The sequence below is a fragment of the Kwoniella pini genome, chromosome 8 (genome assembly GCF_000512605.2).
Source record: "Kwoniella pini CBS 10737 chromosome 8, complete sequence".
Lineage (NCBI taxonomy): Eukaryota > Fungi > Basidiomycota > Tremellomycetes > Tremellales > Cryptococcaceae > Kwoniella > Kwoniella pini.
Window position 1 is genome coordinate 406166 of NC_091723.1, and position 13145 is coordinate 419310.

Genomic DNA, 13145 nt, shown 5'->3' on the forward strand with positions numbered 1-13145 from the left:
TTGGTGTACGATGCTTAGCAATCATCATTAAACACTGCTTTGCGAAACTCCTTTTCAGAGTTCACAGCTTTTCGCGTAGTCGGAGACCGAAATATGCCTCGAAGGCAAGTGACGTCATCTGATCGACGAAAGATAAGATTGGACAAAGGACCGAACTTTGGTATAAATATAAATACCCATTATCATACGAAAATACCCTTCTTTTCTCTTACAGGCATTCAAGTACTTCATATTTTCACTCTCACTACATCAATACAATCCATTCAAGCTCAAGTGACCACTCACCAATTCCACACATACATCGCACAATATGGCTCGTCCACCTTCCTGTAAGTTGACTGAGGCAAATTTTCACTTCTGCATTGTCAAAAGTCCCCTTTCCTTCCTTCGATAGTTTCCAAGCGGGACTCAAAAAAAAAGACAATGTAGCTGATGGCTTGAGATTGACGCATAGCTACAAGTGATGTGGTTTTATACTTTCTCGCTATCTTTATACCGCCCGCTTCAGTGTAAGTAGACAAATTTTTACCAATCAGCTACCTACTACTGTCCTTTATTGCTATCCTATACTACTACCCTTATCTTCTCTGGGAGCTCCAGCTAACAAACCTTCATGTTTAGCTTCATAAAACGAGGATGCGGGGCTGATGTGGTGATAAATTGTCTTCTATGGATATTAGGATGGATTCCTGGTAAGTCAGGCAGTTTTAGCTGAAGAGTTCCGATTCATGTACTCATCATTCAGTGTCTATTCCTTATAATTCTTGTTGGATTGCGTTGTGGTGATTTTTTTGTTTATGATCATTTTGCTGATTTATCGATGTATGCAAATAGGGGTCATACACGCCTGGTGGATTATTAGTAAATACGAAAGACCAGCTGGATACCATTAGACAAGTCAGAATTGGTATGATTGGGGGTTGACAACGCTATCTTGACGAGTTCCGAGATACGGGCAGGCTGATCAAGGAACACCATCTTGTATGAGGGGATAGACGGTCAAAGTTGTAAAATAGATGTATCAAACGGTTATCTACACATCGCCTCAGTAGTTTAATACAGCGCTAGACCTTCCAAGTTACAGTACGTTTCTCAAGATTCCGTGCATTGCCATACGTCAAATTCCTGAAGGGCGAAAGACATTCATGTACATATATATATGAACCCGCATACTTCTTTCGTACATCTTCTACCGGCAACATCGAGTGGAATGTGTCAATGACGATACAAAGCTTCACGAAGACATAAGCACACTCCATTATCTAGATTATATGAAACCCTTTGTTTGTCATTATCAGCAAATGCGTCATATCCTAATTCCACATTCCAGTCCATGATATGGCATACATTCAATTTCACATGATATAAATAATATTTGTATTATCGACATCTAGGGGATAGATTAACATAGGATGGACAGATTACTTTGCGCAATAATAAGGGGATAAAAAGTTAATTGTACGGGGGAAAGGAAGGATGAAAGCATCAACTGAACATGGGAGTCAAAGCACCAAAAGCGCTCATGTAGGTCCTATAATCCTGATGCATTGACTGAAGTTTTGTGTTTCGGGTGATGGACACATGGGTGAAAGATGATGTGGTGAACAAGAATCCCGAGTGTAACCTTTTTCGTTTTTGAGTTGTAGGGAATTCGGTTTCTCGGTTTGCAATTGTGATTGTTTCTTCCACGATCTTGATAGAAAATTGTACTATGTGACACCGGAGGCGGGAAACAGAGACACAAAAATATAGTGTCGAACAAAGATATAAATTTGGTAATTTTTGATTACCGATTTATCGATGAAAATAATGAATGAGAAAAATATGCGACTGAACGCAAAAAATAAAACAGAAAACAAAGATAAAAGCGCACGTAAACCGAACTTCCTAAGTAGTCTCATCCCCCATGACCGGCTGCTAGTGACGACTTAATTCTATAAACGATCAAACAAAGGCTTCAGGTGGAATCGTGCCTTTGATCTCCTCAAAGTTCTTTAAAGCAGCGTCGAAAATCCAACCGTTTTGTTCCAAGCACAATATCGAAAATTGCGAGTTCATCCCAGTTCGCTGACTCAGTTGAGTGATGAGCGCATCATTATCGCTTGAGGGTAGCGGTACTTGAGGTGTTTGTATGATGACGCCGTGACTTGCCAGTGACCGACCGTACTCGTCGAAAGCGGATGTACCAAGGTATGAGTGGACTGTCATCATGTCTGACAAAATCACTGCAGGCCAACCTGCATTGGCGGCTCTGCAATGCAACAATGGTATAAGCCTAATAATTCAGTCAGATTGTGACAGATGACTTACGGTGAACCTTGAGGAGCAGGGGTGAGAATAAAAGTTCGAGAAAAAGATCGGAAAGTTCCCGATGGCACTATGATCGAAATGTCAGTGTTGCTCTTCCTCGCCATAGCTGAAGACCGACTTACATTCTTCGAATTCTCCTTCAATCATCAAACACAATTTCGTACCTTCGCCTTCGCCATCTAATACCCATGTATCAAAGCACCACTTGGAGGGATCGGCTAAAGGATGTTTCGTTCGGGGCACAGCTTTGTTCCACCATCTGAGCAATCTTTCTGGGTCCGAAGGATTATGTAAACTATCCATACGAGCTTTGATGGTTGTGGTACCTCGGAAGAAATTTCGGCTGGGTAGGTTGGTCCAAGATTCAAATGAGACTGGTTGAGGTCGATTCGATCGGGTCTTCTGAACTTCGACTTGATTTGCCGATCTTGAGGGCAGCGTGTTTGCTGAGATGGATATAAGGGCGTTAGGTGCATAACCCGTAATGACGGCATTTCGATCGGTATCAAATAGTGTGAAAAATCTGAATCAGACAGAAGTCAATGATGCTTCATGTAGAGCTTGCTGCCAGGATTAACAGGGACATACTTCGCACAAAACTGCATAGCGGGTTCTTTGACGCCTTCTTCGCCGAATCCAGTCTGCACATCACAGGGGAAGGCAAAGGGTTTGGCGACAAAGGCGGCTTTTTGCTCGTCGGTGAGACGGACTTTAGGTTTTCTATCGATTGGTAGAACAATTCTCTCCAGCTCCACACCGTCCAGTATTCGCAGACCAGGGAAGCGTCGCAGGATATCGCTGTCAACATTGTCAGTGGATTATAGGACAGAGCATACCTGCAGCACCTACTGCTTATATATGTTCGGACCATCCGGTTGTTGGAGCATCTTTTCCCTGAACGGTGAATCGTTCAACTTGATCTCCACAAGACTTTTCAGACTTCCTGCACCAGCGTTCGCTTTTCCTTTCTTCTCGCCAGCTGCTCGAAGGTGGTCAAGCTCGTTGATACTTCTGATGGGATTACCGCTCAAATCAAGCGCTCGGATGTCCGGCAAGGTGAGCGGAAGCTTCGATAATTGAGATAAGTGATCGAGATTGTTGTTGGCTAGACTGAGGGTATGTATTGTAATTCCAGCGCCCTGAGGAAGGCATCAGCGAGTAGATCTGCTAGAGTAGACTGAGCCCGATTACCTTTTGTACTACATCTTCTATTATTCTCCAAAATACTGTTCCGGCATTGTTTGGGGCATTTGGATGACCTGGCGGCAAAATGCCGTTCTCTTTGAGCCATGGATCGTTTGGTAGGTTCTACCGGTTGGTATGAGTTGGTCTATCATATTGGTTGCGAGCTTGGACTTTGAGATACTCACCGACATATCGAGCACACCTTCGGCTATCACTCGTTTTCTGATCCAATCTTTCATCTCTTCACCGTGGAGTTTCTTAGTGAGTTCCGATTTTGAATGATCTCTTTCAGCTTTTCCACTCATTGTTTGCAATTGTCTTATAACAGGCGGTGTACCTGCAGGGTTTCTCCCATTGATAGGATTGCGTGTGGGACGACCGCCTCTGTTGTTGTTACTGTTATTGTTGCTATTATTATTATTATTGTGAATACTGCTGGGAGACCCCGCAGGTCCCATTCGAGCAGCTAATGAACCGGGTTTTTGATATGGCTTGTTGTTTGCATTGTTAGCAGGTCCGTGTCGTCCGGTCTGGTTATGCCGTAATCGATGTTGAGTCCGATTAAATCGAAGCGGAGAGGGTATATAAGGAACATAGGATGTATTAGTTGTGATATTGGGTGGTCGACGGGAAATACGATTGTAGGTGGTTCGGTCAGTTGTAGAAAAGGGGTAATCCGAAAAAGTGAGCATATTTCCTGCTCTAAGTTCAACGGCGGAAGAGGCTCGAGGGTGCATCGTAGTCCGTCATAAAACTCGTTCCCGCAAGTGCACTATAGATAGGCAAGGATGGCAAAGCATTCTAACAACCTTGGAGAACATATGTCTAAAAACCTTGCTGAACACCGACTTGACTGTTTTCGTGACATGAAGGGAGCCCAAACAATCGTCGAAATGTCATACAAAAGAACGCTAGTCGAAGCCTCTACAGGTTATGAGATTTGCAATGCAAGGATACGATGTATCCTTTGTGACTTGGTAATACAGATCACGTTGAGTTGGGCTTATGCCTATGACATTGACCATCCCAGTGCTTCTAACCACCGTCGAATCGCTTTGGCATAGGCGACTAGTCATCACAAATGGCGGGTGGCAGATGCTGCAGCGCCGGCATCGTGTGATCAAGTACCCAGCCTCCACAAGTCGAATTAGGTAGTAAGAGATTGACGATATTATTTGACACCTACCTCCCCCGAGCCTTATTGAAGGATGAGAGCAATGGCACTTACTTGATCAAGAGGCCCCGCAGATCTAGCACCTCTTCTACCTCCTCTACCTACTCTGCCTCCATTATTGGTGCCGTCAAGCTCCATTCCTTGTTCTCTAGATATACCTGCTCCTCGGAGCGCAGATACTAAGCCTCTACCAGAGGGAGCCCCATTAGCCGTTCCTCTTATAGAGACAGAAGATGAGGATGAAGAGGCATTATCTTGTTGGTTGGTGTTGTTGAAATTGGCGAGCGCTTGCTGGAAGGCGGACATTGTGCTGTGTATGTGGGGAGTAGAAGGATAAGAAGGAAGGCCGAGGTGGATGAGGGATACTGATGATGCGATGATCTCCAATAATTAGCCAATCTAACGATCACTGGTGTAGTCGAAAGGCGAGTAGCTAGATGCGAGTGCTCCAGAGATATAAAGAATGATGAGAACAAAGAAATGTATGCTGTATGTCTAGATGGAAGAGACAAGCTTGAAGGAAGAGTACTAGATCACGAGTCAGTTGAGTGGCAAGATTTAGGTAATATCACTATGCGCGCCTTTGTCGAAACAGCCAACCCTTGCTCCTGGACTCGCGCACCTAAACGAAACTTCGTTCGCCTCCTCTCTACAGCGAGAATTAGAAATACACCCTTGGACCAGCTTAATTCATGTTGCAATGATACATATGCTGCCAACAAGTCGAATTTAGGTTTCGATAGGTTCGAATCACATCAAAAATGCCTGCGCCAGTAGCAATCCAACCAAATGGAATTTCGGCGAATGGTCATGGATCCGTCAAATCATCTTCAGTGAAATCCAGAGGAGCTTTAAAAAGGTTGAAGGCAAAACAAAAAGCAGCAGCAGGAATAGGGAAGAATGGGAATGATTCTGCTTCGGCAAGTGAAACACCGACAGATACAGAGAGTGATGTTGAAGTGGGCTTCTTCCACCTCATGGACAGGGAAGCAAGCTGATACATTTATGATAGTCCGTTACTTCAACCAGTACGGCAGCGACATCTGTAGATATTGAATTTGACCCTTCCGATCCTGCGTACGCAGCTTTCTCATCAATTTTATCTAAATTTCAAGGTCAAGATGGCGATTTGATAGAGAACGGACAAAGTGCTGGACCAGCCAAAGGAGAAGTATATTATTCGGATGATGAAGATGATGATGAGGAGGATGTGCAGAGAGCTGCTCAACGTGCATTGGATCAAGAGGGTTTGACCAGGAGAGAAAGAAGGAAAGCTGCTGTGAGTGGGCGTCTATACGCTATGCTTATGATTGAAGACTAACACGAAAATCTTTCCATCACAGAAACTAACGGTAGCAGAGTTGAAACAATTGGTGGATCGACCTGAAGTCGTAGAATGGTTTGATTGTGATGCTCGGGATCCTAGAACATTAGTTAATCTGAAATCGTATAGAAAGTGAGTTCCATACTGCAATACATTACAAGAGCCCGTCGTTGACATGATTCTAAATAGCACTGTACCGGTACCTTCTCATTGGAATGCGAAGAGAGATTACCTGGCTGGAAAGAGGGGTATAGAGAAACCACCGTACTTACTACCGCGTAAGTGTACTGTCTTATTTATGCAGATTGATTATAAGCACTGATCATTCCATTTTGAATGCAGCCTGGATTGCGGAAACAGGTATCGGAGAGCAACGAGATGCTATCAAAGCCAAAGAGTCGGAACAAACGTTACGTCAGAAGACAAGGGAGAGAGTACAACCAAAGATGGGAAAGATTGATATCGATTATCAAAAGTTACATGATGCCTTTTTCAAATTTCAGACAAAACCTAGTATGAGTAGATTCGGTGAAGCGTGAGTCAGCCTCCCCTAGTAACCAGAATATGTTGGGTTCAAGCTAATGCGAATTCGGCGGTCTTGTTAGGTATTATGAAGGAAAAGAATTAGAGACTGATCTAAGAACGAAAAAACCTGGAGAGTTGTCTGATGAATTGATTGAAGCACTATCGATTCCACCATTAGCACCTCCCCCTTGGTTGATCGCTATGCAACGTTTCGGACCACCTCCAAGTTATCCAAATTTACGAATCAAAGGTTTAAATGCTCCCATTCCACCTGGGTAAGTTGGTTGCCAAATATACGTACGGACAATCAGACTGATGATATCGTGTATAGCGCTCAATGGGGTTTCCATCCTGGAGGATGGGGTAAACCACCTATGGATGATTTCAATCGACCACTTTATGGAGATGTATTCGGTGTGATGCAGGGTGCGGAGATAGCGGTAAGCCAAACGCTTCTTGTTCGGAGAGCATTAGCTGACAAAATTCTTGCTATAGAACCAAGATCAAATCGATAGGACACTTTGGGGAGAGATTGAACAGATGGATGAAGAATCAGAAGAGGAATCTGATGAAGAAGAAGAAGAGGAAGAAGATGGTGAAGAAGAAGCAGTACCTACTACAGGACATGCACCTGCAGATGGCTTACAAACGCCATCCGGATTAGCAACTCCATCAGGATACAATTCTGTCGTATCAACTGTTCCTGGTGGTTTGGAAACTCCTGATTTCATTGATTTAAGAAAGAATACAAGAGCGGAAAGTGAGGATGTTCCTACTGGTCCAAGAGAATTATATCATGTTATACCGGAACGTGAAACTTCAAGTAGAGGATTTATGGGTTCATCAACTGCATATGATGTTTCAAGTGCTAGTAGATCTGGTGGACCAGCTGTTCTTGGTGCTGAAGATGGTGGAAAGAAAGTAAGTCCTCGTCATAAATTTTCATTTATAAGCAGGATATTTTTTGACTAATTTTATTTCGTTTTGGTGAATTTTAGCGAAAAGTAGGAGATGTAGAAATTTCAATATCTGAAGATGAAGATTTAACTCAAGAACAACTTAAAGCGAAATATGAAGCATCAAGATCACAATCTTCTAAAGTATACGTACCAGGAGCAGATGCAGATAGAAGTGGATTTGATGATGTTATGGCTGGAGAAATGAAAAAGAGAGCAAGGAAAGATGATAAGAAAGGTAAAGAGAAAGCGGAGAAATTCAAGTTTTAGACGCAAGAGGAGTCGTTATCGAGTGTACTATTTATTTTGTGCTATGCTAGCATACGAGATGTTTGGCATATTGCGAATATAACTTTGAGAGCTTGTCGCAAATTAAAAGACTTATGATAATCGTTCGAAAGCGGATTCTGTGCGGACGATATCAATGCATGTTCGTGAATGTTCAAAAAGCAATATAATTAAATTGTATACATGAGGTATGTTTTATGCTGACGACAAAACAGTAGGTCGATGTTGTGATTTGATCATTTACGAATATTGATCAAGCAACCCATGGTGTTAGACGCTGAATCCACGTTGATCAACTGAGTTATGTTGAAGAACAGGAGGTTTCTCATCGATTTGAATTTGATCATTCGACACATGTAGCGATTCCCTAGTGCTTGTGATTAACATTGGAATTTCTAAGAACCCAGTCGGAATCACCAAAGTCAAAAGAAAGATTACTTACCAAGTAGGTGGTAGATCATCATTGGGTGATAAAGCGGCTGATTGTGGTGGGAGAACTTCAATATGGAAATCGGAATTCCTATAAGTTCATATGGATCATTAGGAACTATCTTGTAAAATGTATCTCTTGTAATGATGCATCAAAAAACCGTTCCTGACTTACCCTTTTAAAGTCCATCCTGGTCTAGGTTTATATCTACTCCAAGTCATTCTTACGATGAAAGATCCAAGACAAAGGAGGAATGAAAATAAATTCATATAAATTGCAGGTCTATTAAAAATGTTATCCCCTTAAATTAGTTTCAATTTTTTTTCGATGATGAGATTGAAAATTAAAATTTACCCAGGTATAATAGATATTGAATTTATTCCATCAATTTGGATTTCTCTTTTTTTAGATTGAATTTTAGTCAACATTCCAATATCAAATGACCACTATTGATAAAAGTCAATTTTAACCTATCTTAAAAGTAGTACAATTTACTTACGGCAATTAAGATAAATAAAGAACTATATCCTGAAAGTATAAAAGCCCATCTTGTCCAATTATACGCACGAGTTTCTCTAGCATTCCAAGAACCAGAAGATGCCAATGTCCAATTAAGTGTAAGCCATACGAACAAAGTGGCTATCGCAAAAAAGAAAAGAAAAAAGACCAAAATCAATTAAAATAGGAAAATTATATTTTTTCGAAAAAAATCCATTAACAATTAATTTGGTTTTTTTTTGAACTTACCGAAAATATGCATCACTCCATTGGCGATTAAATAATCTCCTTTAATAATATTCGAAATTTCTTTCAAACCTTTTAAGTTTTCTGGTAATTGTTCAAAAGTTGAAGAGAAATTTAAATTGAATCCACGAAAATTCGAACATGTATTACTTAAATTAAATTAATTTTATTAATTTTTATTATATTTTCAGGAATTCATTTAAAATTTGAAAAAAAAACTTACTCAAAATCTTTCATTCCATTTAAACACCATCCCCAATTACCTAAATTCAAATTAATATTTTCACCTTTATAATTAAATTTGAAAGTCATAATATTTAATCCTTTCATAATTGGAGTTGATAAATTACTTAATAAAATTAATAAAAATGAAGCAAAAATTGGAAAAAATAATAATGTAGCTTGATTTCCTGGATCTGGATCTGTTAACTTAGGTTTAATATTTGTTTCCTTTTTATCCTTGTTTAGTTGGTTAATGTCTGTATTAGTAGAATTGATATTCTTAAAATTGAATCTTGGTGGATTGGTATCGATTAATACCATCGAGCCGATAGTTTTCTTCATATTCAATCGGGGAGTTAGCAGTTCAATAGAGAGTCTAGTGTTAACGAAGTATTTGTTGTAATTGACCAATTTCAATCGATCGTATAATTGACTGACGCAAAATAAATGAATTAGTATGTGAATAATCTGGTAAAGTGGCGTTATATCAGTATAACAAGTAACCAGCTCTGCTATTTGACTTGACAATCGAATAGCTATCTATGGTATTTTAAGCCAACTCTACGTCGAAACTAGTCGAGTGGCAAACCTCTTCCCTTTGACGTGATGGAAGACAACTCCTTTATACTTGACACCAGGGATCATCGAGGAGCAGATCAGCATTGGAGTCTTTGTTGTCTGAAAATGAGCCGGAGTCGTTCAAGAAGGGATCACCAACATAATTTTCTTTGTTCCACATTGCTGTGCGCGATTTACGATACTTTAGCAATCAGTAAAAAGGGAAATCATCTGTGTCCAGGAGTCAATTAAATCACGATGTGCATATTTTTCCTTTCTATCTATTGAAGAGATTTTACGAATGCCTGGTATAGAGATATGTAAGCGTATAATATGGAAACAAAGAAGGAAAGATCTATTTAACTTACTTGCTCGAGTTTGGCAACTTCCGTTTTGAAATTCTCGACTTGTTTCCAACAATCAAGTGGTTTATCTGGGTTGTTTCTATAAAAAAAAGAAGAAGTCGAGTCAGCTGAATGTATAATGTATGAAAGCACTTCCATGTTATATCGGTCCATATTACTTCATACTGAGGCTATACCCAAGTAACCCCCATATACCATAAAATGGATTTAGAAGCGCTTGATTCTGCTTATCCTTTGTTCCATCACAATATCCATCATCCGCCTCTAATTTGAGATCTCACTTCATATCTCCTCTTCTCCTCTTAATGATTAAGATAATGATCTCAAAAGATACGATATAGAAGCTAGGGATATAAAAAAACAATATTTCGAAATGATGAAACTCACAAATAACATCCAATAACTTGTTTCCTAGCATCAGAAATTCCTTTACCTTCATTAAATTTATTTTGATTTAATCTTTCAACTTTTAATTTAATTTGTTCAATATCTTTACTTAAAATTTCAGAAGACATTCCAGGTTTTTCTTTATTTAAATTTTCTTTTTCTAATTCTTTATTTATTTTTGTTAAAATTTCATTTTCTTTTAATCTTAAATTTTCAATTTCAATTTCTAATCTTTTTTTTATTTTTTCATCTGTAGTATTAGTTGTTTGATTATCCGATTTATCATTTGAAGAAGAAGAAGATAATCTAGAAATTAAAGAAGGTGAAAACTAAATTTTCCCAAATATCACAAAATTCAGCAAATTCCCCCTCCTTTTTTTCCCCATCGAGAGAATAGAAATTTACTCACCTCAACCGAAGTTGTTGGTTCATTTGGAAGTATTACTTGATCTTGAACATTTTGAGAAGATTGTGCTGCTCCCATTTTGCCTATTTTCACTTATCTATTTCAAGTTATATTGTTAAATTCAAATGAGATCATACATTTCTCATGTACTCAAGTTGTATCGGAAGCTCGGAATGAACGGTCAATAACACCTCACGCATTATTTGATCCCGTTGACTCAACTAAGTTATCGGCTCTTGTGGCAGCCGATTTTACCGTGATAATAACCTTCGAATTCAAGCCTCACTAGAGGATGTACATGGGACAGCGATGCATTGGAACATGTGAAGACTCTACGAGCAGGTACAATTGCTGTTAGACTACAACACAAAAATTAAATATCAGATCACAAGGCTACTTCCATGTTTCTTCTATATTTATGGGCACAAAGCAACGCTAAGTATAATCATACTCGTACCATGGTCGCTACCTCTTGCGCTTGGTTCCGGTCATCTTCCCCTTATTTTGCGATTTCTCTTCTCTTGCCTCCGGATGTCCGGTCGCTTGATGCTCTTCGTTTGCTTGTGCATTGGTTACGCTCAGAGCTTCTATAGCTCTAGCTCTTCGGGCTTGCTCCTCATCATATTCCTTCAGATATTGCTCTTGCGACCAGTGCGGTCTGGATGCACTTTGGGGTGACCTTTCTTTAGCTTCTGGTATTGCTGGGCCGCGTTTCTCTGGTACGGGGGCAGGAGCAGCCGGACCAAACGGCATAGAGCTAGGTAGGGGAGCAAGCGGATGCCGGCTAGGCATAGGTGGGGAGAGATTAGACGGGACGGGAGCAGGAGGTTGTAATGAGTTGAATGAGGGCGAACGACTGAAAGAAAGGTCCGGGTCAGACGTGACCACGTCTCGGGGTAAAGGCGAGGGCTGAAGCCCAGTCTGTGTCGAAGACGCAGATCGGGGCGCAGGCGCAGGATGAGGGATGGGGAAAGTCAGAAGTTCAATGTCATCTCGAGATGCGAATCTGAGCTGCTGATCAGTCGGTTTCACCCTGCGAGAGCGTTGTGGGAGCGTATAATAAGGCTGATCGGCAACCGAAGGAGATTGATTGATGTTGGGATGGCTGTAAGCGGGAGGAGGGCTTCCCGCGGGTAAACCTCCTTGTACTTTATGGTTCTCCGAGCTATGATACGGAGTCTGTAATACGTCTTCATGACCAGAAGTATAGGAGAGCGATCGTGACAAAGATGCAGGGTCTGATGTAGGTGGATCGGGCACCCGACTGGAAATCTGGCTAGGGGGAGTGAGCTCTTGATGACGGGTTTGAGGTCGAGATCCAGGACCAAGAGGACTCGGACCATGTGGAGAGGATAGCATTCGCTGTTCGCTCGACAAGGAGATCGGGGCCGTTTCAGGTGTATTTGAAACGGGACTTCCCTCAGGAGGAGTCGGTTGAGGTGAGCTAGGCAGGAGAGTCCGCTCAAGAGAGGGCGGATCCGGGGGTACATAGTCAGTCCTTGGGAGGGTGGTCTGTTCAGGAGACGGCGGAACCGGAGGTACATCGTTAGTCGTTGGGGTTCTGAGTATGTGTTCTCCAGGATTGGGTACATATGGCACCGGGGCGGGCCGAGGTACTTCCTGACTGGCCTTCACTCCGTTACCATTTCGTCGTCTCGGACCCAGTTTCACCGCACATGAGGCCATTGCTGCGTAACTTTGCGACTCCGCATTCGCTATCGGATCGTTTGATGGGCTTGGGAACGGAGTTGGCGACGGTGGATCGGGAGGCCACAAGAAAAAAGGACGTTTATACACAAAGTACATTCCCGCGAATACACCTGAATATAGTGATGGTCAGTCATTCCTACGCAAATGGTTCCCGTCAAGGGGACCAAAGCTTACCGGGGAAATATAGAGGTAGAAACAAGCCTAGACACAGCATTCTCACCACTCGGTCATTGAGGTGATCAGTATCATCTGTTTTCCCCGCTTCGTTATCTACGATTCCAATTGAATTTGGCTATGAGGACAACTCACATCCAGCCTTCTTACTGACAAAGGGTGTCGATATCAGCGAAGACTGCCTGTTGGTGATGAGGAGGTACTCACACTGCGATGTAAGGAAATAAACAACACAGAAGATACAGGAGGAAGGGATAAGTTCCTGAGAAAACAGGTGAGCTGACGTTATATCTGAGAACAAACAGAAACGGAGTGTGGACTAGTGTGTTAAGGCAGAAGGGATGGATCTGTCGGTATGGATTGTGAAGCACTTACGAACAGGTCTTT

The 13145-nt window shown here is 41.5% G+C and overlaps 6 protein-coding genes across 6 annotated transcripts; 2 read left to right on the plus strand and 4 right to left on the minus strand.

Moving 5' to 3' along the window:
- Positions 1-310: 310 nt before the first annotated feature.
- I206_105901 (uncharacterized protein) lies at positions 311-893 on the plus strand (the record flags this gene model as incomplete). Its single annotated transcript, XM_019156453.1, has 4 exons — positions 311-329; positions 455-509; positions 622-692; positions 835-893. 4 exons carry the CDS (start codon positions 311-313, stop codon positions 891-893), a joined length of 204 nt encoding a protein of 67 aa, XP_019010255.1.
- A 1051-nt stretch (positions 894-1944) lies between these two features.
- Positions 1945-4975, minus strand: I206_105902 (uncharacterized protein; the record flags this gene model as incomplete). The annotated part of the gene is made up of 8 exons (XM_019156454.2): positions 1945-2251; positions 2311-2377; positions 2433-2833; positions 2899-3108; positions 3160-3449; positions 3502-3618; positions 3681-4025; positions 4724-4975. The coding sequence occupies 8 exons, from the start codon at positions 4973-4975 to the stop codon at positions 1945-1947; spliced, it is 1989 nt and encodes a 662-aa protein (XP_019010256.2).
- Positions 4976-5430: 455 nt separating this feature from the next.
- Positions 5431-7744, plus strand: I206_105903 (uncharacterized protein; the record flags this gene model as incomplete). Its single annotated transcript, XM_019156456.1, has 9 exons — positions 5431-5628; positions 5682-5948; positions 6013-6125; positions 6183-6271; positions 6336-6528; positions 6599-6793; positions 6850-6958; positions 7014-7439; positions 7517-7744. The coding sequence occupies 9 exons, from the start codon at positions 5431-5433 to the stop codon at positions 7742-7744; spliced, it is 1818 nt and encodes a 605-aa protein (XP_019010258.1).
- Positions 7745-8032: 288 nt separating this feature from the next.
- I206_105904 (uncharacterized protein) lies at positions 8033-9500 on the minus strand (the record flags this gene model as incomplete). The annotated part of the gene is made up of 7 exons (XM_019156457.2): positions 8033-8129; positions 8205-8282; positions 8367-8474; positions 8547-8638; positions 8692-8831; positions 8940-9085; positions 9160-9500. 7 exons carry the CDS (start codon positions 9498-9500, stop codon positions 8033-8035), a joined length of 1002 nt encoding a protein of 333 aa, XP_019010259.2.
- Positions 9501-9997: 497 nt separating this feature from the next.
- I206_105905 (uncharacterized protein) lies at positions 9998-10952 on the minus strand (the record flags this gene model as incomplete). Its single annotated transcript, XM_019156458.1, has 4 exons — positions 9998-10021; positions 10085-10160; positions 10469-10797; positions 10878-10952. 4 exons carry the CDS (start codon positions 10950-10952, stop codon positions 9998-10000), a joined length of 504 nt encoding a protein of 167 aa, XP_019010260.1.
- A 387-nt stretch (positions 10953-11339) lies between these two features.
- Positions 11340-12798, minus strand: I206_105906 (uncharacterized protein; the record flags this gene model as incomplete). Its single annotated transcript, XM_019156459.1, has 2 exons — positions 11340-12694; positions 12759-12798. 2 exons carry the CDS (start codon positions 12796-12798, stop codon positions 11340-11342), a joined length of 1395 nt encoding a protein of 464 aa, XP_019010261.1.
- Between the last annotated feature and the right edge of the window lie 347 nt (positions 12799-13145).